Source organism: Excalfactoria chinensis, chromosome 7, assembly GCF_039878825.1.
Source record: "Excalfactoria chinensis isolate bCotChi1 chromosome 7, bCotChi1.hap2, whole genome shotgun sequence".
Classification (NCBI taxonomy): domain Eukaryota; kingdom Metazoa; phylum Chordata; class Aves; order Galliformes; family Phasianidae; genus Excalfactoria; species Excalfactoria chinensis.
Window position 1 is genome coordinate 20445647 of NC_092831.1, and position 25529 is coordinate 20471175.

General features: G+C 42.4%; 1 protein-coding gene and 2 long non-coding RNA genes across 7 annotated transcripts in view; 1 reads left to right on the plus strand and 2 right to left on the minus strand.

The window, feature by feature from the left end:
- Window positions 1–3508: 3508 nt before the first annotated feature.
- On the plus strand, window positions 3509–8701 carry LOC140254959 (uncharacterized). Of its 4 annotated transcripts, none has more exons than XR_011904345.1 (7): window positions 3509–3560; window positions 3651–3704; window positions 4697–4746; window positions 4883–4981; window positions 5194–5327; window positions 6208–6327; window positions 8157–8701. It is a non-coding gene; the product is annotated as an uncharacterized lncRNA (long non-coding RNA). The 4 variants fall into 4 exon arrangements; XR_011904344.1 differs by having other exon boundaries at window positions 6245–6327; window positions 8157–8699; XR_011904346.1 differs by lacking the exon at window positions 8157–8701 and adding an exon at window positions 6917–7113 and having other exon boundaries at window positions 6245–6327.
- On the minus strand, window positions 6030–13128 carry LOC140254960 (uncharacterized). Of its 2 annotated transcripts, none has more exons than XR_011904348.1 (3): window positions 12907–13128; window positions 7136–7270; window positions 6030–6292 (listed from the first exon to the last, which is right to left on the minus strand). It is a non-coding gene; the product is annotated as an uncharacterized lncRNA (long non-coding RNA). The 2 variants fall into 2 exon arrangements; XR_011904349.1 differs by lacking the exon at window positions 12907–13128 and adding an exon at window positions 11984–12065.
- A 10507-nt stretch (window positions 13129–23635) lies between these two features.
- Window positions 23636–25529, minus strand: part of TTN (titin) — a 240350-nt gene continuing 238456 nt past the window's right edge. Inside the window, exons 257-259 of the mRNA XM_072341903.1 lie at window positions 25307–25460; window positions 24070–24363; window positions 23636–23934 (exon numbers count right to left, since the gene is read on the minus strand). Of these exons, the coding sequence (XP_072198004.1) occupies window positions 23636–23934; window positions 24070–24363; window positions 25307–25460 (747 nt within the window). The remainder of the gene's footprint in view (window positions 23935–24069; window positions 24364–25306; window positions 25461–25529) is intronic.

A 25529-nucleotide genomic window follows, 5' to 3' on the forward strand; every position in this document is an offset into this window, starting at 1 on the left:
TTTTCTATTGCAAATGGACTTCTAAAGCACAGTTTAACACTAGTCTGTTCAGAAGATAAAGGAGTAGAATAAACTTCATCGGATTTTTACGACAGAAAAAAACAATAGTCATGGGGGAATTGAACCTTTGTTAGTGAAAATGTGAGATGTAAAACTTTTAGACTACTTTTCCCCCTTCCCTCTTTACTTTCTGGCTTGGAAATTTTGTAACATCTGTAAGTAATGAAGATACAGCTTTGTAGCACATACAGCAGAGTCACCAATAGTTTTTTTAATGTAGCTTTTGTAGGTTGCCAGTCACACTATCGATTATACAAAAAGAGATCTGATTCCTTTAAATGATTTTTTAAAATTACACATGATTTTAAAGTTTACTATCCCCTTCACTACCTGCTGTTGTTGGAGGTAAAGTAGCACTTCCATCAGAAGGATGCTCTGCTCACTTAATATATGAAAAATGAGTGTTAAGTTTAAATAATAAAGCAATAGAAAAATATTAAAGATTGAATCTGAAGTTCGTCATTGCTATATAGATCCCTGTTTCTTTGTATCAAAGCATTTGATCATGAATTGTGCACCCTACTTTAAATATTTCTACAGGCTCCTGAAGGTGGCTTGAAGAACCGCGTATCCCAAATATCTCAACCTAGAAGCCAGTCTCTCTCGATAGCTACAATATAGCTTTAGACTTCAGGTTATAAAGTGCAAAAGGGAATGAGAAACAGGGGATCTGGCAGGAGAATATGCCTAAGTCGGATAACAGACTAATGCCAGGAAGCGAAGTGCTGGAAATCACTGCCGATGGTGATTGGAGTTTCTCACTGTGTCACTGAACGTGTGAGAAATAGCACAGGTTGGCAAAGCGACAAGGGGCTATCGCATCCAGCCTGGACATCCACGGTCTGCTCACTGCTGTCCAGTAGTGCACCACTGTGCTGCACAGCGCTCGTACGCCACTCCGGTGACTTTCCAGCGATGAGCAAACTATATATTTCATGTGTTCATTACATTGCCTATGGAAATTACAGCTATTTATATCATGAAATAACATGGTGTGTGTGTATATATATATATATATAAAGACTGGTTTTTATTCTAACTTTAATGTATTTTGTTTTTGTATTGTACCGACAACTTCAACTACTGAGGTGTAACCTGTTTTGTCGGTTTGTGATTCTGTTCTTTTTTTTTAATGTACTTTTGTGTGTGTCTGTGTAACTTTTATATTTACTGAAGTAAAGGTTGTTTTTGTGTAAGCATTTTAAGTTTAAAAAAGAAAAAAATAAAAGCTAATTTTGTTTCTCAAGTTCTCTCCGCTAAAACATGCAGTAGAAATAAATTTGTATTGTTAAATGATCCAATTAGTTGTTAAATGTGAACGCGTGTCTGTTTTCACGGGGAGGGGAGAAAACCCTGCTGAAAACGTATCTGAAATCCCAGTTGCAGAGAGCTTCTGGCGTTTGCAAACCGTTTCCCGGCTGTGTCAGGATGCAGTTTGGGTACTACCGAATCAGCAGCAGTCCTGTTTTACAGTTTTATTTCTCAGTTCCATCTTTTCATCACCTGTCACGTACCTTATGAGGCTGCGTGTTTGGGACAAGGTGAATTTAGATGACATCGTGAAAACGGGGCCAAACTCATCCGTTACGGCTGACGCGGGCCGAGCGCGGCCAGGAAAGCCCGCAGCAGCCGGGGGGGGGTGCGGGGCGAGCCGGGCTGGGCCGGAGGGAGAGCGTCGGACGGCGGCGCTGAGCCGCGGGGGGCCGGGAGCCCCGCTAGGAGCCAGCGCAGCCCCGGCTAGGGCGGAGGGAGCGGCCGCACCACCGGGCCGCTCCGCGCCGGCTCCGCTCCGCGCTCGGCCGGCCGTGCCCTACCCCACGAGCGGGGCCCGTGTGCTCCGCAGTTCCTTTTGCACCCCGTTGCTAGAAGTGAGAAACAGCGACAGCTCGTCGGAAGCAGCTTGCGACAGGTTATCGGAACCGGCCCCGCGTTGTTTCGTCTCACCCGAGTGCACAAAACCCGGATCGCTCAAGCCGAGCGGGGCGCGGAACCCGTACGCCAGCGCCCACTTCGTTCACCTCAGCCGAGCAACCCCGTTCGCTCAGGCCGTTCGTTTAGAGCTGTGACGGAGCTCTGACGGCACTGCTTCGTAAAAAGAGGCAGCTAAAAGAAATGAAGCGAGAGACCTTCAGCTCGCTTTCGAAGTGACGACTGTGCAGATGGGTGGATTTCATCCAGATGAAGCGAAATATCATGTTTAGTTTCTGTTTTCTTCACTGGAATAAATATTAGGGTCCTGGCATTAGAAAGCTCTTCGTCTTGTTATAAAATCTATTAACTCACAAGTCCCACTCTTAACGTAGCCGAGCAGACGGCCGGTTTCATCTAAGCGACAGGTAGTTCGGCAGCAGCTTCGCTTTCCCTCGCGCGCGTCCCGTTCCGCCCTAAGGCCTGGGTAGCAATGCCCGTCGCGTGTATTAAAAGACGCAAGCGTTCCTAAAGTAGCGACAGCTCACAGCAAGAGTCGTAAGCTGCGCGCTACGACTCTCTTTGTCTCCCATAACAACTCACATACAGCGTTCGAGTAAGCGTCAGGATTTTTCTCGGCCGCGAGAGGAGCCGTCCCCGAAGTGACGCTCGTCGCGGAGAGCACCGCGGCGTTTCGCGTGTCCTCCGCGGGATCTCCCACCTCACTCCGCACGTTCAGATCTCCCCGCTTTCCCGTCTGATGCTGCCGATGGCTGTGTAAAATACACGTGTAACAGCGTGCAATAAAAACATTCACACTTCTATCATCGTAAGACACGAATATGAGCGGAGTCCAACTTTCGGGAGTTTCAATAAAGAACGAAACCGCCATTGAAAGTGCCTTTGATTACAGCAGTCTTTACAGAGTACCCGTGTCCTTTACTGGAGACAACTGCAATCTCACTGAAAGCATTCCAGCTGATGTTTGCGACACACGAGCGCAATCCCAAGCGACACGGAACCGCTCGCAAAGCTACGCTTCAAATTTACCGGTCAGCAATTTTCTGTAGCTCTGCCTTCAATCACGTTTTCTGGGTCAGGTCCAAAGTACTCACAGGTTCAACACATCTTTTTTTTTTTTTTTTTTTTTTTTTATTTTAATGAATGGGGGAAGGAAAGGGGAGTAGAGACAGCACGAAGCAGAGGCCGCTGGAAAGCGTTAAGGCCGGGGACATTCTTTGGAAGGGCGTGGTGAGACGCAAAGCGATCCGTTTGAATGAGGCACAATGATTTCACTTATTAAAGAGTCTCACAATGAGATGCGAAGAAGTGGACAACAAACTTGACAATGCAGTTCAGATCTTTAGTTCAGATCGGAAGTCCGCGTGTCGAGCTGTCAAACCCCCGCCCGGCGCTAACGAGGGAACGACTCCCAGGTGCTGCGGGGGCGGCGCAGCCGCGACTGGTTCGCAGCCGGGGGCGGGTCCTCCCCCTACGCCTCTTAAGCTCCTCCGGAGGCCGCAGGGAGCTATCAGAGTTATCCGGGATTCCATAGAAGATGGTAGTCGGCGTGGGCTCCGCTTCTTCGTCAGGTTTCGGTGCCGCTGGGGCTGCTTTTGTTACGGGACTTTGAGGTTGGGTTTTTTGTAACGTTCTCTTTGTGTTTTGCTCTTTTGTTTCAGGTTGCGGTGGGACGTCTCCCGGTGAAGTTGAGCACGAAACGGTGAGTCGTTCAGGTACGAACGGGAGCGCGGAGGAGGAGTAGCGCCGGAGAGCCGTTCGGGGCCATCCGCCCGCGGCGGGCGGCAGCCGGACCGCAGCCGCGCCGCGTCCAGGGGCCGGCGCGGAGCTCCCCCGGCTTCTCGGAGCCGGGCTAACGTCGTCGCAGCCGCGAGACGGTGAAGTTTCGGATGTGAAGGGGAAGATGCGAAGCAGTAAGTAGGGTGGAAATGGCAGACTTTGACGGAACCAGCTTTGTCCTCTCGGAGGACCTTCTCAGCGGTATCCCTCGGTTCGGAGCATCGGAAGGAGTTCCGCCAGCTGTTCTCGACCGTCACGCCTTCCTCGTTTGTTCTTTGTTTTGTTTTCATCAGGGTGCATCCTCAAGAATAAGAAAAAGAACAGCAACGGCAGGAGACGGGCGTCACCTCAAAGAGGAAAAAGAAGGTGAAGGCCAGTTCAGTATCCCCTTTACGGAGAGAAGGTGACGGCTAACCGAAGCTTGCAAGATTGCTAACAGCAAAACAGAGGCTAGGGAACGTGCGGGTGTGTCGTTATCAGGACTGTCCCCTCGTGAAATAGGGGATGAGGGAAGGCGGAGGTGAAGAGGCCCTTCTAAGGTTCAGCAGCGGCTGCCGAGACGGTTCCTCGGTTTCGTCAGAAGCAAGAGTCCTAGAGAAAGGATGATTTCCTCTCAGGTGTGGAGGAGCCTGTTAAAGATCCTGTAGGTAAAAAGGCTTGCGAGTCCTAGAGGTGCCGAGGCGGGAAGAGATCTCCAAGATCGTCGTTTCCAGCGGCAGCTTAAGCCTAGGTGTCTACAAGGCTCAGCTAAATCTTCTCTGGAAGCCCCACATCCAGAGGACTCCTCAAGACATCCCAGGATGCGGAGGCAACTATCTCCCGGGGAGCCTCTTCCAGCGTTTAACTCCCCTTTGGGTCAAGAAGAGTTTCCTAAGGTCCAGGCTAAAGGTATCTAGTGTGACTGTAGGCTTTTTTTTCCTTCTGTCAGCAGGGAGAAGAGAGTATTGCAGTCGTCAGGATAAGCAGCTTGTAGATGTGGTAAGAGAGCCCTAAGGTATCCCCCTGAGCATTCTTTCCCTAGAGCTTACTGGGCTATGCCTGTGTGTGCTGAGGAAACGGGCAGAAGCGAGCCCTCAAGAGGTTTGTATGGTGTTTTTTCTGCCGTTTGTTACAGGCGAGGCAGATGAGGAAGAACGGACAGCCCAAAGGAGCGCAGCCTTCAGCGAGGGAGTTGTGTGGATTCAGCAATGGAAAATGATGCTGGATGGAGCAGGTAAAGTTGGGTGTGGAGTGTGTCATGTGTTAATAAATGTGTGAGTGTATAAAATAATTATAATATATACAATTATATTTGTATTATAATATAATTGTATATAGTATAATTACATAATTCCTCACACATTTATTATTATATATAATGGGCTGTTTGGAGAGTTTGAGTCCTCTTTTCTGGGGCTGTTTAAGGATTGTCTTCTTTTTTCACAGGGTGAGCAGTGCAGCAGAGCATTTGGCAGTGAGGATGGGAGAGCCCTGTGACCTGGCTGTTCCAGTGGTTCCTCAGAAGCGGTTTGAGCAGTTTCAGGAGCAGAGTTGGCAGTGGAGCACCTGTATGGAGTGAGGTGAGTCCTTTAATTTTTGTTTTGTGTGTGGTGCTTTTTGGTGTTGGAGGCTTTTTTTTGTTGTTGTTGGGTGCTGGTGTGTTTAGAGCACTGTGTGTGTGATGGGTCTTGTGGTGTTAGAGGTGCAGCACTGTAGGTGGTTAGTTTTTTTTTTTGGTGGTGGTGTTAGGCTCACTTAGGGGTGATAGGTCTTGGTTTGTTTTTTGGTGGAGGTGTTAGATTCACTTAGTGGGTGATAGGTTTTTTTTTTTGGTGGTTGTTTTAGTTAGGTTCACTTAGGGTGGTTGAAGGTGTTGTTTTTTTTTGTGTTTGTCTTTGTGTTGTTGTGACTTTGTCCAGGGGGGAGAACACAGCTCACACTGGGTGACTGCTCTGGTCACTTAGTGTGGGCTGTGTTCTCCCCCCTTGGAATAATGCTAGAGACCTGGTTTTGCACTATCTTTAAAAAGATATAAATTTTTTTTTTGGGCGGGATGGTGGGTGAAACACAGTGGCAGTTTTTTTTTTTGGCCCCTCCCCTGCCCCTCTGGGGCCCCTCCCCTGCCCCTTGGGGCCTGCCCCCTTGGGGCCCCTCCCCTTCCCTGCCCCCTTGGGGGCTGCCCCCCGTGCCCCCTTTGGGGCCCCACCCCTGCCCCCTTGGCCCCTCCTCTGCCCCTTTGGGGGCAAACTTTGCCCCCTCGGGGCCCCTCCCCTGCCCCCTTGGCAACCCCTGAGTGGGGTTGTTGGGCCCTGCCCCCTTGGGGGCCACCCTTGCCCCTTGAGTCCCCCCCTATGTCCCCTTGGGTGTCACCCCTGAGTGGGTGTCTGAGGGCAGCCCCTCTTTCCCCTTGGGGGCTGCTCCCTGAGTGGGGTGTGGGGGTGCCTCTCTCTCTTCCTTGAGGCCCAGAGTGGCTCCTTTGTGGTGGTGGTGCTCTTAGTCTTGAGGGAAGGAGCTCGAGTGAGGAGGAGCTGCGTTCTGCATCCTGCTGAAGAAGAAGACTTGGTTTAATTCAAGCCTCAGGTAAGATCTTTTTGAAACAACTTTAGCTCTGTGCCTAAGGGGTTCTATGGGGGTTTACAGTTTACAAGATTTTGGGTAAGTGGCTGAAGGAGAAATACACTGATATGCAATGCCGCAGGCATAAGTCCTGACTGTGCTATGGATGCTTTACAGTATCAACAGTGTATGTAGGCTGAGTGGTTACAGAGGAGGGAAGCTGCTACATGTTCTCTGTAACATTATTGCCATTTCCTCTTAGTGAGGATAAAATAGAACCGAACAGGGAAATAAATGGAAATGCTTGTGCAAGCTGTTGAGAGAGCTCTCTGAGACTGACTCTAATATTAATATATTTTAAAAAATGTAGAAAACTATCTCTCTGTGGGCAGAGTTTTACTCTGTAAGAATATTAGTAATTGCCCGATGGGGGACTTAAAAATACCTGAATTAGTGAAAAGCTAGCTCTCCCTTAAAATAGTGTGTCTTTTGCTTCATTTTCTTACTTGAGCAAAACTGTGAAGAAGAACTTCAGGATAGAACTCTGTTCTTCTCGTTTCAATGCATTACTCTGAAATAGCGATAACTAAGCTTACTTCTGTGGCTCGGGAAGAGGGCGATAATTCCTTTTTGCAGAATTATTGGCTCGCGGAGGCTTTTTGGCAAGATTGTTTCTCCTGAGAGCGCTGCCGATCTGCATTGCGAGTGGGATCTGGGACGCCTAAGAATATCTGCCCCCTAGCGGAAGGACTAGGCTTAGCAACTCGAGGTTTAGCGGTGAAGCGGATACCTGTCTGTGTGTGACTTAAAACAACAGAAAATCAGTGCTTACCTCAATAAAAAATGGATGCGCTGTCTATTTCTGTGCTTTGGTCTGGCTTCTTTGCTGCTGAAGGTTTTTATCTTGCGGAATGTGAAGAGGAAGAACAATGGTCCCTTAAGCAATTGGCATTTGGCATTGTGTGTTCTGTAAAAGAAAAAGTGAGACTTAAATCAGTAACAAATAATAAATCAGTAACAAATAAAACAAATATTTATATATATAAATATATATATAAATATCTATGGCAGAGGGACTGAGCATCAGACTTGCTTTGCTCAGTGAGTGTTTGTATTGTTGCAGCTCTTTCTGGAGCAGTGTTTCATGAACTTGGTATGGCTTTCTGAGCTGATGGGTGGGTGTGCTGTCCCAGCAATAGAGTGGTGGTGATTGCCTTGTTTTAAAATAAAGAAAAAAACCCTTTTGCTTTCCATTTTTAAGGTGAGCTCACTGTGAGCAAACTCTGGTTTCTCGCTAGGTAAACTAAGCTAGTGCTTTGCTGTGCGACCCTCTGAATCTAACATGTAATCTAAGTTAGTTATTGTGAACATTTGTTCAAAGTGAGGCTCAGCTTTAATGCTAACTATACAAATACATTATGCTCTGCATTTTGTATTTTAACAGAAGTAATGAAACTGCACTGGGGTTCTGCCATACATGATTATACTACACACAAGCATTTACATCTTTATGTGAGAGTCTGCAATTATTAATAGGTTTCACTTACAATCAGTTAATGACCTATTTATGCTGCCACCAAAGTGAAACATGGTGGTAATTTGGGAGAGAAAATTGAGTCTTAGTTAACCATGATGCTGCTTCCCTAGTGACTTGACTGCAACAGAGTTTCAGTGAGTTAACAGGTAATCTTACTGGTATGTGATGATGTTAGTGGGCAATTGAGGCGTTGCTTTCTGTGAAAAACAGAATGGGGGGGTTATTTTACATAGGGATATCTTAAATGAATATTACCGAGATAAATGTTATGGATAAACAAATCCACTAATTCAATGAAATTTCTTTTTGATTACAGAATCACAAAGCCAACCCAGTCAGAAGGGACACGTGACTCCTAGCTCTGCGTGAGATGGCCCTGACTTCAACTGTTCTGGCTGAGAGCGGCATCCGCCTGCTCTGTGAACCGTGTCAGCCCTGGGCTGTGATTGATGCCTCAGGGAAGCCTGTTCTGATACCTCAACCCTCTTTAGAGCATGGTTTTTCTTCATCTCCAAGCTGTACTGTCTACTGTCCGGATCCCTCTACAGAGCCTTTCTACCCCTGAGGAATCTGCGGCTCCTCCTAATTCAGCGTAATTTGCAAATGTACTGAATATGTTTACCTTTGACTCCTGTATCCTGATTAATTACAGGAACGCCTAAGGGAACTACTCCTGCAAAGAAGACCCTGGAGTCCGACTGGTGCCTGTCCCCCAGCCTCTTGCATTCTGATTTCATTCTAGCAAATGCTTGAAGTTTCTTTTGTATGGCTCTAAATCATTGCTTAGCCATTTGTTTGTCTGTTCCTACACATTAGTTTGGCTCAGTGTATTAGATAGTTGAAATTAATGGATGTATATATTATATAATGGATGTATTGTGGAATGGAATAAAATTTGATTAATTATCCTGAATTTGTGTATTTTTTCTCTCTTTCTGTCATTTCACAGATCACATTTTCTACATACTCACATTATTAGTGTAGTATCATATCAAGAATGGCTGAGCAAAAAGGATGGATTTAAGCTATAAAGCTTAAAACTGCCAAAAACAAAACCAAACAAAAAAAAACCCAACAAACACCACCACCTTCCACACCATGGAAGTCCATGGGGTCATCATGTATCCATAAGAGAGATTTCAGAACTCATGCAGACAGAATGCACTGTCTTTCATTACAAATGTGGGTACAAACTCTTCCTCACCTCACTTTAACCTAAGGGCCAGACTCTGTGATTGTATCCCTCTGTCAGCAAAGACAAATAGGACTTATATGTATATATTTTTCTTTTATGATAAGTCAGAAAGGAAAGCCCTAATCCTTAGATCGTGTGAGCTTGGCAAGAACAAATGGCATTAGACTGCGAGCACCTTTAAAAATCAAACCTTTGTCCTATAATAGTATACAATGAATACCACTCTTTCAACAGGCAAGTGTGGAAAATTAAACTTTTCCACTTTCTATGCTCAACTGTGGTAATTACATCCACAGTATTCTCCCTTCCACGTCAAAGTTGGGTTACGGAGCTGAGAAGTCTTTCCACCCATACCCACACAATTAATGTCAAACTAATTTAAAGCTTTTTTGCTTTTTTTTTTTTTTAATAATGGAAAACAAAAACATTACAAAGGCAATAAGAGATCTTAAACTTCTTGACCTGATTTAGGCTTTCTCAGCACTTTGTAGGTTCTTAGGGACTCAACACGCACAAAAACACAAGCAGAAGGAGAAAAAGGCAAGGGCAACATTACAGAATTCCTTTTTGTAACTGCACCGGTCTGCAGCAAAAAAGATGTCACGAGAAGAAGAATGCTCATCTGTCTCCAAACATGACACAGGCTCACTGGAAGTCACCCTTTAAATGAGGTTAAAGAGACGTGGAGCCTCCCTGCAGTTGAATCCTCTTCCCCTGTGCTCCCGAGCCTGACCCGGTCTCTTCTTTCAGGTGCTTGCTATGTGGTTTGGGCCCTGACTCTGCAGTTCCCTTACAGTCATGCAAATCTTACTGGTTACGGCATAAGCTATTTAGACTGAGACACCCTGTCCTTGAGACGTCAGACAGAACTGCTTCCCAAAGGGAAGCTGAATCGCTTATCCTTCTTGTACAGTGTAATAATACAAGAATAGTAATGTATAGCTCAAAATAAATAGTACAAGACTGGTGGTAAAAAGATAGCCAGACATTATCTATAGGAAAAAACTCACCAATTCTGAGGCCTCCAGTCTAGATGGAAAATGATGAAGCTTGTCACACAAACACCACAAAGGAACAGTCTCCAAAAGAGATGCTGCCTCAGTGCTGGTCAGCCCTCAAATGAAATCTAGCAGAGCCGGGGAGGTGGAGTTGAGCTGGATACCTCCACCTGTGTTCCCACGACTGACCCGACACTTGCCTCAGGTGGTTAATCAGAGGTTCAGGCTGTGATTAACAGTTTCCTATATGCTTCTCAATAAGTTTCCCCAGAAATGAGATCCCACAAACTTCTCTAGCATATCTAAAGCACACAAAAATGAGTCAAAAAAATCCATAGGAAGAAAACCTATTTCACCAGAGGGTACCTCTGGGGAAAACAGCCATAGAGACTGTTGTGCCGTCACGCTATTTTCCTAGCTCTGTTCTTAACAGAGGCCTGATAAAGTAAGATTGTCAAACTTAAGAGCACACGCCTGCAGTTGTGGTCTGATTCAATAAACCCTCTTCTCAATGACTTACAGTAAGAAAGATAAGAGACCACCTCTGAGGTTTTGCTGAGAAAAGCCACGGGAAGAATTTGCTCTGTTCTCAGTCAAGACAAACATCTACCTCCTAAAAGAAAACTAATTCCTGTAGCCCCATGAGCTAACTGGTCTCCAACCCATCTGATTTTTAGTGGTAAATTTGTAATGGCAGTAATAAAACTGAGAGCACTTTAGTAAATCTTTTAAAAAGTACAAATAAAATCCAGGCAAATACCCATTCAGGCAGCCAAAAGCATTAATGCCTCAGTACATTCTGGGCTAGGAGGAGCCTTATCTTAATTAATCCTACCTGAGATTGACTCTGTTAATGACACCCACCTGCAGAAACAGACAAGAAGTTCTCAAGGAAAAAAAACAAAAAAAAAACATATTCTCAAATTCTGAGTTAGAAAAGAACATAAAAAGAACTCCTTAAGGATGCCTTTCTAAGAGCATAAGAGTTCTCCTGGCCCCAGCAGGATCCCCCCAGAAACCAAGCTCTGAAAGTGGGTTCTGAAGGGGGAGACACTCAGCAGACACTGTATTCAGCTGTATGTCCAGGTGGGAGGGGGGGAGAGGAGGGGGAAAAGAGTGATGGACAGTTTTCCCCAGTGGCCTGCCTTGGAATCTTCAATGCCATATTGAATGATATGAATAGCAGGACTGAGTGCACCCTCTACACATTTCCCGAACACACCGAGCAGAGCGCTGCAGTTCATACAATAGAAGGGAGGGATACCCTCCAAAGGGTTTTAGACACACCTCAAAAGCGAGCCCGTGTGAACCTAGTGAGGTTCAACACAGCCAACCATCACTCTTGGTCAGGGCCTTCCTAGGTACAACCACAGACCAGGAAAAAAAAACAAAAACAAAACACACCCTTATATCAGCCCTGTGGGGAAGCATTCAAGGGTTCTGGAGGAACACAAGTTCCATGTGAGCCAACAGCGTGTGCTTACTTAGAACCCAGAAGGCCTATGGTAATCTGGGCTGTGTCAAAAGAGAGGCAGCCACCAGGAAAAAAAATCATCCCCTTCTGCTCTGCCCTTATGGAGCTGGAGCTGCAGTTATGGGACTGGGCCCCTGGGCGTGAGAAATAATGTGGAGCTCCAGGAGTAGGTCCAGAGAAAGGCCATGAAAAAGAGCAAAGGGCTGCAGCACCTCTTGTATCAAGAAAAGCTGAGGGAACTGGGTTTCTTTATTTCAGAGGGAAAAAGGCCTTATTGCAGACTTCTAGCACTTGCAGGGAGATTATAAACAGGAGAGGGACTAGCCTTTTTTGTGGCCTGTGTGTGTAATGCTACAACATGATACAGAGCACAGCAATAAGAGCAACACAACAAAGTCCTGGGCTGCAACAAAGCAGAGCGAGCCCAAATGAAGGAGCAGCCACAGATGCAGAAACGAAGAAAAAAAGCTGCTTACCTTCAAAAAAAACCTCTACTGGGCCACAATCTACAGTAAGGTGCTCTCTCCTCCGCTGCCAACCCTTAAATGAGATCTGGGAGGGGGGGGATCCTGGCTCCACCCCTTCCAGTCACTCATCTGTATTATGTGCACCTGAGCTCCCCTGGCTTGGCCTCGCCTTTCCACCAGGTGTTCAATCACGGCTTCTTCACTTTCTTCTAACTAATGCTCTAACAAACAAGTACTAAAATTCAGACCACTTACTTGCCTTGAAGTACAACACCGCAATTGGTAGCACTGTGCAAGTACACAAACAAACAAAAAAAAGCAGAAAAACCAAACTTAAACCTTCTCTATTGTGAAGTTTCGCCTACACGAGGTATTTAATATCACATGGGTCATGTTGCCAGTGCGCAGCACAAAGTAATCAGTTATTGTGGAAGTCATATTCTCTGGCTTCGTTGTAAAACAGGTTCCAGGTTAACTGGAAGTGTATAAGTGTACACAGCTGCTGAACACTCACCGTCTTCTTGATGTATTCTCTTATAAAAATTAATTCTGTCAGCAATGGGAAATAATTCTTATTTTTAGGCTGTCATTTTTGTACAACTTCAGTCAAACTCAAAATATTATTCTAAACAAAGTTAGAAGAATTAAAGACTATCTCTTTAACTGCTACCTATTACTTACTCTAGCAGAGACAGATGACAAGAAGCGCGGATCTGTCATATCTGGCAGTACCTAAAAGTGCACTGGCTTTAATCAATACTAGAGCAAATCTCAAACCTACATTTGATTGCTCTGTTGTGCTCATATCCTTCTGTGACAGAGCAGGCAGTGAAGGATTATGTTGTGCTTTCTCTCCACTGTTCCTTCCCTCTCCCTCCTTTTTCCTGCTCCAGTGTGGGTCCCCTGTACGCTGCTGTCCCCTTGGGGTGTACCTGATTCAGCGGGCACTCATCCGTGAGTGGAGGTCCCTTTGGTGAAGTAACTCCTCTTGGCTGAATTAACCGTGTGTGGGTCGCCTGCTGCGCCGTGGCACGTCACCGTCTCCAACCTTCATGTTCCCCCTGCTCCTTTTCACTCAAGTCGTATCCATGCCCAGTTCTGTGGGTGGAAAAACTCTGCCAAACTAAGCATGGGAAAGCAGGTAGCAGACTCAGTATGAGTGATAAACAAGCTCTGACTTTATTGCCCGAAAAACCATACTTTTATAGCAGACAGACGAGGGTGTTTGAAAATCACACACACTAATTGGAGGAAAGCTACTGCAATAACAACCCTAAAACCCTCCTTCAAATCTGCGAGCCGTTCATTCTTTTCCTAGAGGTGTCCTTGGTTCTCATGCTGTTTATCCTGCTCTGCAGCTGCTGCTCTGTGGAGTGCTAATCTTGATCCATAGCTGCTGCTCTGTAAAATCCTGCTTGTACTGCAACAGTTTTTCTGTCCTTTCCTACATTTCTTTTCACCAGCAGCTCCGCTAACAAAATACTGTAGGTCCTGGGATAAGTGTGCTGCAGAGCGGCCTAAAAACAACTGTAATCATTGTAGCCATCCCCTAATATTTCACAGAAATCTCTCCTGTTGCTCCCCTTCCTCCCAAAATCTTGCTGCAGAAACCCAATACAGATATCAATATCTATTATTAAGAGGGGTGAAAAAAAACTATTAGCAGGATTTCCTTCAAAACATAACAAAATAGTGCAACTTTGATGCGATACTAGAAAGACTGAAGTAAGTTTAGTGTGAGTTGAGAACAGGAATAACAAGGCAGATCATAAGTTTAGAGCTCAAAAGCCTTGATTGCTAGCCGTGAGAATACTGTCCCTGGGTCACAGACTGTTAATCAGTGCTATTGCTAATTCAAGAATAATAACATGGTTTGATTTCTTTCCACAGAGAATGTTTCACTAAATCTGTCAACAAACTCAGCTCTATAATAACATATAACTCTGGAAACATTAAAATAACAGCTCTCAGGCCTTCACAGGGAAATCGTTGGGCTGCCTGATGAAAAGTCAAACGCTTGTGGCGAAGGAAACCAAAATTCTGACTGAAAATGTGAACAAACCAGGTTTTCTCATCGCCATAACTGTCATCTGAAATTCCTTCTGTCAACTTTGTTCATGTTTACTGGGAGGCAAATTTGGGTGAGACAACGTATTGCTCTCAGCTTTACTGCAAGAAAAATATATATGTTTTCTAACTGATGGGTACTATGAAGTTCAGCTCCGTCCCAATATATTCACATGTGACAAAGCAAGTGACATCACTGCCTATTAGAAAGTGAGCCAAGTGCTGAGCTTCTCTCTGTAGATTTCAAAACCAATAGGCTCTACAAAAATAACTCAGGGATTTCTCATTTGCTGTCTGTTACTGAGTGTGGAGCCCTCTGTCCCTCTGAGCTTTATCAGCTTTGTCAGCTCTGGGTGAATATTATTTAATGGTAACCTCTGTTATCTTAATGCTGATTGGGGAACAAATGTACAAATGGGGTCACTGAGTGATACAGGGTAGTCTTTGTTTTGTTGGTTCGTCATGCTACACTTTTATTATTCATTGTGATTTAAATGCAGCGTGGACAAAAGTGAATCAAAGTGCCTTAAAAACACAAATATTTTAAAACAGAAAAACGTTTATGTCACATATGAACATCTGAGAAAATATTTCAACATTGATTAAAAAAAAAGCAACAAAACAAAAAACACTTATACAGTAACCTTGTAGCGAAAGTAAAAATCAGTTCCTTTTTATTTTAAGTGATGCTAAAGGCAAGTTTCCTGCACTCTCACCCAGAGCAGAATGCATTAGAATGCATTTGAATCAGTGTAAAACATGTTTACATTTAATGACATAATTCCTTATCTCCTCAAGATTCTCTGCTAGGATCCAGAATCTAAATGAAGATTTGGGTCCCTCATGTTGCCCAGGTGTGGGCCATAATGTCATCTTTTACCATCAAAATTTTCTATTCCATTGAGACTTTTAATACGGTGAGTTGGAAGTTCATATTGTCCTTGAAAAACTATTAAAAGAGTTCCCAGGAAAAGTGGAAGCCAGCCAAATTCTCTGGTGCTGTAGGCTGTACGTCCTCGTGTCGCTCTGCAGTCCCAGCTTCCGGGCTTGTGCGGCAATCGGAACCTAAGTGGCTGCTTAACGGGCAGAAGCCCTAATACTAAAATAAGGGAACGGGCAGCGGCAGCAGCCGACCTGCCTGGAAGTGTGCGAGACGAATATATTGATGTTACGGTTTTGTAACTTGGTTGGTGTGGTTGGTGCTGCTATTCCACATCAGAGCAGCGTGCGGGATAACGGGAGTTAAGGGGACACGTTTTTTTTCTTTTCTGTGGACTGCCTTAAATGGGCACGGGGGGGGGGGGGGGGGGGGGGAGCACCTGAGGGGAGGTCGGGAAGGGGACGGGGTTTTTTCTCCGGGTTCGCTGCGAAGAGACAGCGTGGTCGGAACTTCCCGCCTCCCACAGCCCGTCGGTGAGATCGGGACTTGGTTTTCTCCTTGTTGAAACTCTCTCGTTGTTGTTTAGTGTTACTGGGTTTATTAAACTGCCGTTCGTTCTCAGATCATTCTTTTTATCTTCATTTTTTTCTCCTAGACCCATTCGCAATCTCCCTTCCGCTGCCCCTCTCCCGGAGCGCACGTGGCCGCGCCGCGCCGTTAGAGAAGGGAGGTACTTTTTTTCCTTCTCGCCCTGGGTTTGTTCCCGCTGTCACGAAGCGAGCAATAGAGAGAACTCCGTGACAACCGAATACTGTCCAGGTCTGTGCAGGGCCGGTTATCTGGTACACTGTTCAAACTGAGAGATCCGTTTCTCTGTTGGAAATACCTCAGAAAAGGCTGGCAATACATGAAGGTACTATCCCTAAGGAAATGACAAGGAATAAGGTACCTTTATTTCAAAAAAAAAAGAAAATTAAGTGAAGAATCAGAACTCCAATTTTAAAATCTCCTTACAATGCAACTTATAGTCACATTGTAATATATATAGACAGGAAGAAACAAGAAAACAGACTTTCAATACATTAATTATCTGGTATGCTAGGGAAGACCAGCAACACATCTTACAATTTTGCTGAAAACCAGATAAAAGGGACCATTGAGAAGCACCAGCAAGATCCCATTTTTGGCCAATATCATGGGCACAAAATTAGTTCACACACTATGTACAAAACATCTGACTTCCAGTTACTAAAGCCCTCCTGTTGTGTTGTGAGGATACTTAGCTTAATACCTGCACATGAGAACACCGGGACAGTTTAGCCCTTATTATTACTTTTATTTATATTACTTTGATTCCATACACAGCAAAAGATACCAGGCATCATCTGCAACCATCCGACAGAGAAAATTAACTTTATTATACATTGAAAACAATGTATGTGATATATAATTAAAACACTTTCAGTGTAAAAATAATATGCTTTCAAGCTGTGCCTTGTGAAACTGTTATGAGAAATGAGCGTGCCTCATGTCTCTCTCCATTATATTAATTTTCACAGTACAATGCAAACAGAAATCCTCACTGTGGAACACCCATCGTAACGTTTTGAAAGGGCTCCGATGCCTTTTTAGGCCACGGCTTTTACCAACTGCATGAATTCAAAGCCCTTCTTTCAGTTATAGAAGATGCTTGCGGCACCTCTTGTACCTCTTTGTACAAATTAAGTTGTTTATCTATAAAATTAACCTTGGAAATAATCAAAGCCCAACCAGAATGCGTGACACTAGGAAATTACATAATTTATAGTGTATTGTAGTCTGTTGGACATTTTGTTTGGCAATTTTTTTCTGTCTTGGGCCTCATCTTTTCCTTTTCCACCCTTTCATATCTGTCTTTTATATTCATCTCTATCTTTCATATTCACCTTTCATATCTGTTTACTCAGTTCACCTCTCTGTGTCCCACCCTCATGTTCTTCTGTTCGATAATTTAATTCCCACCCTCATGAGTGAAGCACCGTTATGCTTCTCATTAGGAGGAGTCTGTATTAACTGCACACTCGGTTACAGATTCATTGAAAACCTTTTGTAATTCTTAAATAAAAAATTCACTCCAACAGATTAAAATCAGAGGGAAATGAGCTCATTTTCAAAGAAAGGAAGGTATCAGCACACAGTCTTTCTCATTTACATCCATAAAAATAAAACTTAAAAAGGCAGTTTTTGCAGTTTCTTCAGAACACTCTATGTTCTCTACAGAGTAAATATGATTTCAAGGAAGAAAGTTTATTTTCAAGCATATGAGCAACACAGTTGTTTTTGTTTTTTTTTTTCCTTTGAGCTGTGGCTCGACAGCCTCTATAAGATCACTTATAATTTGTGCATCTGTTCTGAAACAGCATCTTAAAATGGCTGGAACAATCAAAACAGAACAGCAGTAATAATAAATATATAAGAATATAATATAATAATAAATAATAACAATAAAAACCCAACAGAAATAATGCTGACAAACTCACACCTTCGTCTCAACCACCTGGCTCCTAAAACACACACCTATTATCATTCATACAGTCTATTCTCTTCTGCATCTTCAAACACCATTCTTCTCTTTTTTCCTCTTTTTAGCAAAGTTCAGTATTCATAGAGGCACTGTGAAGATCATTTGCTTTGGTTTTAGGCTTTTATTTATTTATTTATTTATTGCTTGGTTTATGGTTTTTTTGTTGTTTTTTTTTTCCCCGCTATTTGGTTTAGTGACAGTCATCTATTTTACTGCTTACTTAGTACTGCGCAATTTAAAAGAACTGTTGAACAAATGCTCTCTTGTGGTGCAGGAGAAATTTTGCCCTTTTTAGTCTTCTGAAAACACAGGCTGTGGATGTTTCTGAAGAGCAGCTTAGTCAGTCCCTAAAAAAATATTGCATTTCACAAAATCCAGTCCTTTGTGAATTCTGTTACCAGCATTTAACCATATGAGAAAACAAAACAAAACAAAACAAACAACAACAACAAAAAAAAAAACACAACAACAACAACAAAAAAAACAATGCATACAATAGGACATGTATCAAAACACCCCTAAGCTATCAGAAGAGTGACCTATGATGCTGGAAGTCGCTGGAGGCTTCCGCAGTTCTGTATAGATATGGTACAAAGTGCTTCACTCAAGACATTTTTTTTCTGTCATCTTTATTTATTTATTCTTAAAGGGAAATTTAGATGTACTGTACACGTACATATAACAGGAAGGCCAAGTGGTAAACAGGTGAACTGGACTACATATCACTTCTCAAAATGAAGGCTAATTACAAACACAAAGTTTAGAATTATATGAAATAGGCTGAATCACGTTCCACCATTTTGTCAGCCTCCAGCAGAGAGTTACTTCTCCAGTGAAAGCATAATTTTCAGATTTTTACTCTAACAGCAGCACCAAAAAAATGAAGGAATACAGTTTTATTGTGGATCACCAAATATATGGTCTTTACTTGGTAACTATTTCCTTTGATTTTCCTCATTCTCATGACATGCGGAATCAAACTCTATAGCCTGTTAGGATATAAAGCTGGTATATTTAATAAAGAGAAGTGTACACAGCTCTTGCATAAGGGCTAACACTCCAAACTTGTGCACTGTAAGGAAAAAGTGTGTTACAGATATAAGTCGAACTAATACATAATCAATAGTCTCCCCCTGATTTTTGTTACATATTCATTATATTCCCCGCAACCCCATGCACCTCTTCTCTTCCCCCCTTCTCTCCGTTGTTGTTTTGGAATGAAGATTTCTTTCCTGTTGTGAAAGCTCCTGTTTTCTTCCGGTGTTATCTTCTGGCCTGGCAGGTGGAGCGCCCCCACACATAAGTGCCACCTTGCCCTGTAAATATATATGTAAATCTGGCCTTTCTGCCAGATCGCTTTCTTCCCCTTTTTTCCTCAAACTTAGCGTCTGCAAATCTTAAACTACCATTTGCCTTAGTTTCTGTGAGGCCCTCTTTCCCTTTCTGTAGCAAAGTGTTCCCTTTACATCTATTATGGGATCCTTTTTCACTCTTCAGTTCCCCACTTTTCTTTAATCTTGTGGGCCTTCCACCTGCTAGATCATTTTATTCTTTCTTGACGCGTCCTGAAATAAGCCCCGCTCCCTACCTTTTGTCTAAGCTCATGCCTCTCCCATTCCTCATATTCCCTTCTGGTATCCTGGCACAGACACAGAGAGCATCTTATTACAGCACAAGTAAATCACACAGAGAGTAGGGAGTTGGTGCAGACTCAGAAAAGCTGTTTTAGTGATCAGCATTCTCAGTTGTTTCTAAGGTTACAGAAATTTTCATACAGCGATACCCCCATTTTCTCGGCAGTTCTGTGGAATCAATTTGCCATCGTTGCCCTGCAAGGCCCTTTCCCATGAGACCCACTTGTGCCCTGTTGCTGGTACTGGGAGCTTACTTTGTAGTGTTGGTTTGCCCAATATATTCTCTTATCTTCCCTTATAACCAATTTCCATAAAATACTAAGGGTATAACAGTGTGTCCATCTGGGCGTGTGCCCCTCTGTCAGCTTTCTCTCTTCCCTTCTAAATCATTAATTGGACTCCTGCCCTCTTTAGAATATTTTACAGGTTTTGACTTGGGTTCAGAGATTTTAAGTTTACCATCTGGAATTGAAGCCTTCTGCAACTGCCTGTTCTGCCACTTGATCTATCGTCTGACGTTCTGTTTGCTGTAAAGTGTTATTTTTCTAATGTCCTTTACAACATATAATAGCCATCGGTAGATTTACATCACGCTGTTTTCCTTGTGTGTGAGCAATCCTTGCTCTTTTCAGATGGTACTATGTATGTGTGGTACCCCAAATGCACATTTAGCAAAACTCTCTTAAATTTGTTGTCAGCCACCCAACAGAAAACAGCAGTTTCTCTGAGACACTTCTTCGAGCTTCTTTAGTTCAAACTGTGTTTTTTTTTGTTGTTTTTTGTTGTTTTTGTTTTCTTTTAAAGACTGCAAAACTACAGAAAATAGAAACAAAATTAGAAACAAACAAACAAACAAGAAATATCACGGTATAAAAAGGCTGGATTTCACATCAGTCTTGGATAAAATTCTGAAAGGCTCCTTGCCATTTGCACAGCAATTTTTAAAACTTTCTTAACTATGAAAACTTCAAGTGGGTTAAACAGCATAACCTCTCCATCCTTGTATAATCAGCTCTATAAAGAAATGTCATGGTTTTGCAATTTTGTAGTTTTGCTATCAGTATTCCACATCATAACATCACGTAGAGCATGGATAATTTTGACGAATGTGATGCTCACAGAAGACTGAATGTCCCAGAGAACATCACGGTCAGTCATATGACAAGGACTCTATAAAATCTCACTTTGGTGCTGGACTCGCTCTCTTGAATCCTGCCTGCCAGGAAGGGAGCGTGGGGAGAGCATTCCAGCTGTTTCGCCTAGAGTTACAGTAGGCCTCTTGGTTTTGGGACTCAATCTCTCCTATTTTACTTGATTTGTTAGCCTTAATTCCAATTATATTGTATTGCATTGTGTTATTCTGTATTCCAATATAATATTTAGTAAATAAATATGTGTCTCCTTAGGTCATTGCCACTGTAATTTTTTTCCCCTTTTTCCCTTCTTCCGTGCAGTGGCCCCCTGTGGGCCCTGCCCCCCTGTCACAGGCGCAGGCAGATTTTAGGTTAACCTGTGACAAGAAACCAGCAAAACCAAAGTCTTAAACCAAGTAATAATTTTAAAACATACTCCTAGTACTTTCAAAATATGAACCACTTATCTTCAGACACACTTTTACAGTACTTACATCTTTTAGTATATGTGCAACATGTTCTTGCTAAAGGTGAATCAGCTTTTTGTGTGTGGGTGGGTTTTTTTTGTTGTTGTTTTGTTTTGTTTTTGTTTTTTAAGTGTACCTTTTGCTCTATGGCTGAAATCCTAAAATGTGTTTAATTATGTGAAATCAGATGATATGCCATTGTACCTTTGGCATCATTTTCATTCTGAAAAATGGTACTAAACTGGAACCAGAGTGGTCCATGTGTATAAGATTTTTTTTCTTAAAGATGAATGCTCATATATTTTTGCTTCCAGGTCCAGGGGAGAGCTAACTAATTAGTAACGCATAGTTGTATTATAGCTCTTTCTGGTGGAGAATGGGAGCTGATCTTCAGAATAAGTTATGTGATTAGCACGTCTAGTTTTGATCTCACTTGCTTCTGAAGAGCTTAGTCTGAAACCAAATGGAATTTTTGAAGTACTTGTCATGGAGAGGATGAAATCATGCTCTGTCTGCCTGGGCAAAGAGTGGTATTGTCTGGTTGTTGACTTTTAGCTCTGAAGTTTCTAACATCAGATGATAATAAGCTGAAAATAAGCATACTGGCCTGCATTTAAAAACATGCTCACTGATCTTTGCTAGGATTTTTTCCTCATGCATCAGGATCCAGAAGCACGAAATCTCAATGCTTTGACATGTTGGTGGCAGGATATTTTCGTGATCTTGGCACTGTGTTGCAATAGGTCTTACCTTTAAACAGAGCAAATGTCAGCCTGTACAGTTAAAAATCCCAGTATTCTCTCTGAATAGAAGAAGTAAATAATTTTAGAAATTGATTTTCTTATTTTTATTCAGACTGCTTAGTCATGAGAATTGCTGTTGTGTTGGGCTGTGCTTTGTGAAAGTGAAGGAGGCTGAAGCTTCACATTGTGACTTTATCAGTGGCACTCAGTTTGAGTGTTTGTTCAGCTGTCTTGCAAACGCAGGTTAAGCAGCATGTCAAGTTATCTATTTAAACTGTGTTCCAGCAAATTCTCTAAGTACATTGCTTTAAATCCTATTTTAGGCATACGAGTTAGTCATCTGCTTAAAGTTAGATGTGCTTGCAGACAGAACTAACTTGCTTACTCTGCCACATTGGCTGCTTTCAGCTTGATCAAGTAAAAATGTCTACATTCAGTAGAGGCAATTGAAGACTGAATTTCCAGTAGTGAATCATATTTTTGTTGTTCTCTTTTACTTCTTTCTCTAAGGGAAAGTACCACACATTCAGATTCTCTTTTGTTGTTTCTAAATGCTCCTATTTCCATCACTCCCAAATGTCTGGATCTAGTCATGATCCAAAACGTAGCTTTTTGTATGTTAAACTCCATTTACTGTTAATTAGCTAACCTTCAGGTCATTTTGTCTCTGACTGTGTGACCTAACTCTACCCTTGCAATGCTGAGCTTGCTCCATGGGTGATTACAGGAGTCTAGCAGACGCATTGTCTTCTTAGTGCTGTGCAACACTAAGCTAGCATAGCCTACTAAGAAGCAAGGTCTGTTTTGTGAGTGGGATAATGGTGCTTGATATTGTGCTTCTGGTAACCAATTCAGGCTGACCTAGCGTGGGCCTTGAAGTTGTTTGGTATCTCACTGTGCGCTGCACAAAGCAAGTCCCTAGCTGTGAGGACACATCTAGGCATGTGTTTTCCTTCAGCTGAGACGTTATTTTCTTGCTTTTGCTAACTTTACTGTGGTATCACTGTTTACTGTTCTATGAGTAGTCCCCAGCTTGTTTATAATTTTTTTTTTTTTTTCTCCTATGGAAAAAAAGTGAAGTTTAAATACTTAAACAAACAAATAAACAAAAACCCCCAACAAACAAACAAACAAGCAAAAAAAAAAAAAAAAACAACCAAAACCCAAAACCCCAAACAAACAAACACAGACCTTAAGGTGCAGATAGCATGCTTTATTTCAAAGGAACAATTCTATCTCAAGGAGGTTCAACATCTAACAATTAGATTTACTACTACATTAGAAGAACTACAGCAAATTGAAGTGCAGGGCAATATCTGATGTTATAACAACAGTTTGTTTCCAAACTGTGGTTCACTGCTTAGTTGCCTGTAAGGGACTACTAAGTGTCTAATACTACTAAACAAACTCAATCACTGCACCCTACGAACCTCCAAGAGTTGGTACTGCTGCTGCACTTGAGTACCTAAATGGCTTTGTAGATTATGGGGATGGCCAGGTGATGTTACTTTTTAAAAGCCATTCAGGCAGTCAATGTGTCAGAAGCAGCACCCAAACAATGGGCGAACAAAGTGCTGGCCGCTTGCACTTTGTTCAGAAATTGTCAGTCAGGCATGGAAATTACGACAAAATCAGATCCAATGTAAAACATTAAAGTAATACTTACAGGAGGGTAATTGTAAATATCACCAGTGCCTTACATTTCTGATTCAACATAATTATTTGTGCTTGTATTAAATACTATGCACAGTATCCTTTCTTGGTTGTAGGTAATCTTCAACAGGGAGCCTCTCTACCTGTTGAGGCATTCTTAGACATCAACAATGAGTTGAGGCACAAAAATTAGTTAAATGTTGAGCAGGATAGTCGTTTGCTAGGAAACTTTCTCCTACCAACTGTTAATTCCAAAAGTTACGTTTCAAAATGTCATAAAACAAATGGTACAAAACTTCATAACCGTTAACTTCGGCTATATACAGTATGTACATGTCAGTGAAAAAAGTGTCTAAAATTCTTAGGTCAATAATGACTATAAGTCATAATGTGTATCTCTGGACTTTGTCTCATTCAGGTAGGTACAAAAATATTATTATTATTTTTTTTAATATTTACAGATCAGTCCATAAGGGAATCACTTGTAAAAAGACAAGTGTAAATTATACAGATCAAGCTTTCTAAATTGATCGAATATTAATATTCACAGTGGCAGAATCTGTACCGAATTCATTTCCTAAATTCAGAGTGTAAATTCCACCATCATTCTTCTGGACGTCCATGATGATCAGGGTGGTTAGATCTTCACTGGTTTCAATGTGGAATCTGCCTTGCTGGTCCTGACTGGTAATTTTTCTCCCTTTGCAGTACCATGTTATCTCAGGTGCAGGTTCACCCGAAAAAGCACAAGATAACGTGAGAACTTTTCCTTCATCAATACTGATGTCAGATGGCAGAGCTTCAATTTTTGGTGGTACTCCTTTACAAAACAGGAGAAGAAATGTGAAGTTAGTTAGCATGTTTCCACTAAACCCCTGTGAGGTGTAGTGGGTTTACTTAAGGACTATTTCACGATATTCAAAGCACTAACTCTACTAGTAATTGTGTTGCTCACCTCTCACACCTGATTTAAGCATCTTACTAGTTGAACTTTCCAGTTGAGCCATACTAGATTTCCCCATAATACTGCTGGAGCTCATCTCTACAAAGGATTCTTTCATGGAGGACATGCTTTTGGCAGACATGCTTGCAAATTTCGTTTCAGTCATGCTGCTACTGCTGAAACTGCTGAATGAAGCCTCTTGTTTAGAAGCAGCCATTTGAAAGGATTGAGAAGAAAAACTTTCGTGCATGCTTGCGTCGCCACTTGTCTTCAATACTACCTCTTTTGGAGGTTCTTCAATTAGAGCTGAGGAGCATAGAAGGAAAAACCAATAACATCACATTAACTAAGGAAGTCATGCAGTCTGTGCGGTTAATTTCTCAGAAATAAATGGACAGACAGCTTAGCTTAGTTTGCTTTCACTGGAAAACTGCAGTGGAGAATACAAATGTGTAAAATTATTGGATTCAAGATGTCCAAGTTACAAATGATAACTTGGAAATGAAATGAGTAGGAAACAGAATGGTGGCTAAGATGCATCAGATGGAAGGGAAAGACATGCTTAAGAAGAAACAGACTGTCGACACACTATTTCCTAATACAGCCATTATTAGAATTAGAAATTGTGTGTTTGGTTCATAGTTGTAGAAGTTGTGGAATATTTTTGAGTTCTTAACATGCATCATACTAGAAGTTCTAGATGTCACTGCACTCTTTTGTAGTTATCAAAGAGAGCAGAAACAGACCAGCTACTGCAGCTTTCCTTTAAGCTCAAGCACAGTTATCCAGGCAAATCATACTAACCCCTTGGTGCTAGGAACACAGATGTCCTTGTACAGTCAAAATCTTAAATCTGGTTCACTTATGGCTAAGTTACTGTAACAGTTTTCAACTGCAGAATTATTTTGTTTCATTGGAAGAGGTTCTGTTAGTAGTTCAGGAAAAAGTACTTGCCAGCACCAAGGTCAGCCTAGAAGAAACGTTCACAGCTTTCCTGTTAACGCTCATCTAGGGATACAAAAGAGCATCTGCATGCTTCTCTGTGGGTGCTATGAAGGTTTTTAATTTTAATTTCTAAAGACAATTTCTAATGGACTTTAGTTTTATGGATATATCAATAATAAATAGAAACCTGTTAAAATACCTGTATCAACCTTGCCGGTGGCTTTAATCAAAAATCATTTTAGTAGACATACCACAGCAATAAAACCTGATAAATCTCAACACAAGATGCAGAAAACGAACTTACGGAAAACAGTCAAAGATGCTGTAACAGAGCACTGCCCATGGTAATTTTTAGCCTTAACTGTGTATTTTCCGGTGTCACTCACTGCAGCATTTCGAATCTCAAGAGAATAAGTGTTTTTAGAGCGAGTCACTCTCATACGTGATGAAACAGCAATCTGTAGAGGATAAAATTGTTTAATTAAAATCAGTTCAATGAAGAATCCTAAGTTTTCAAGTGAACACGT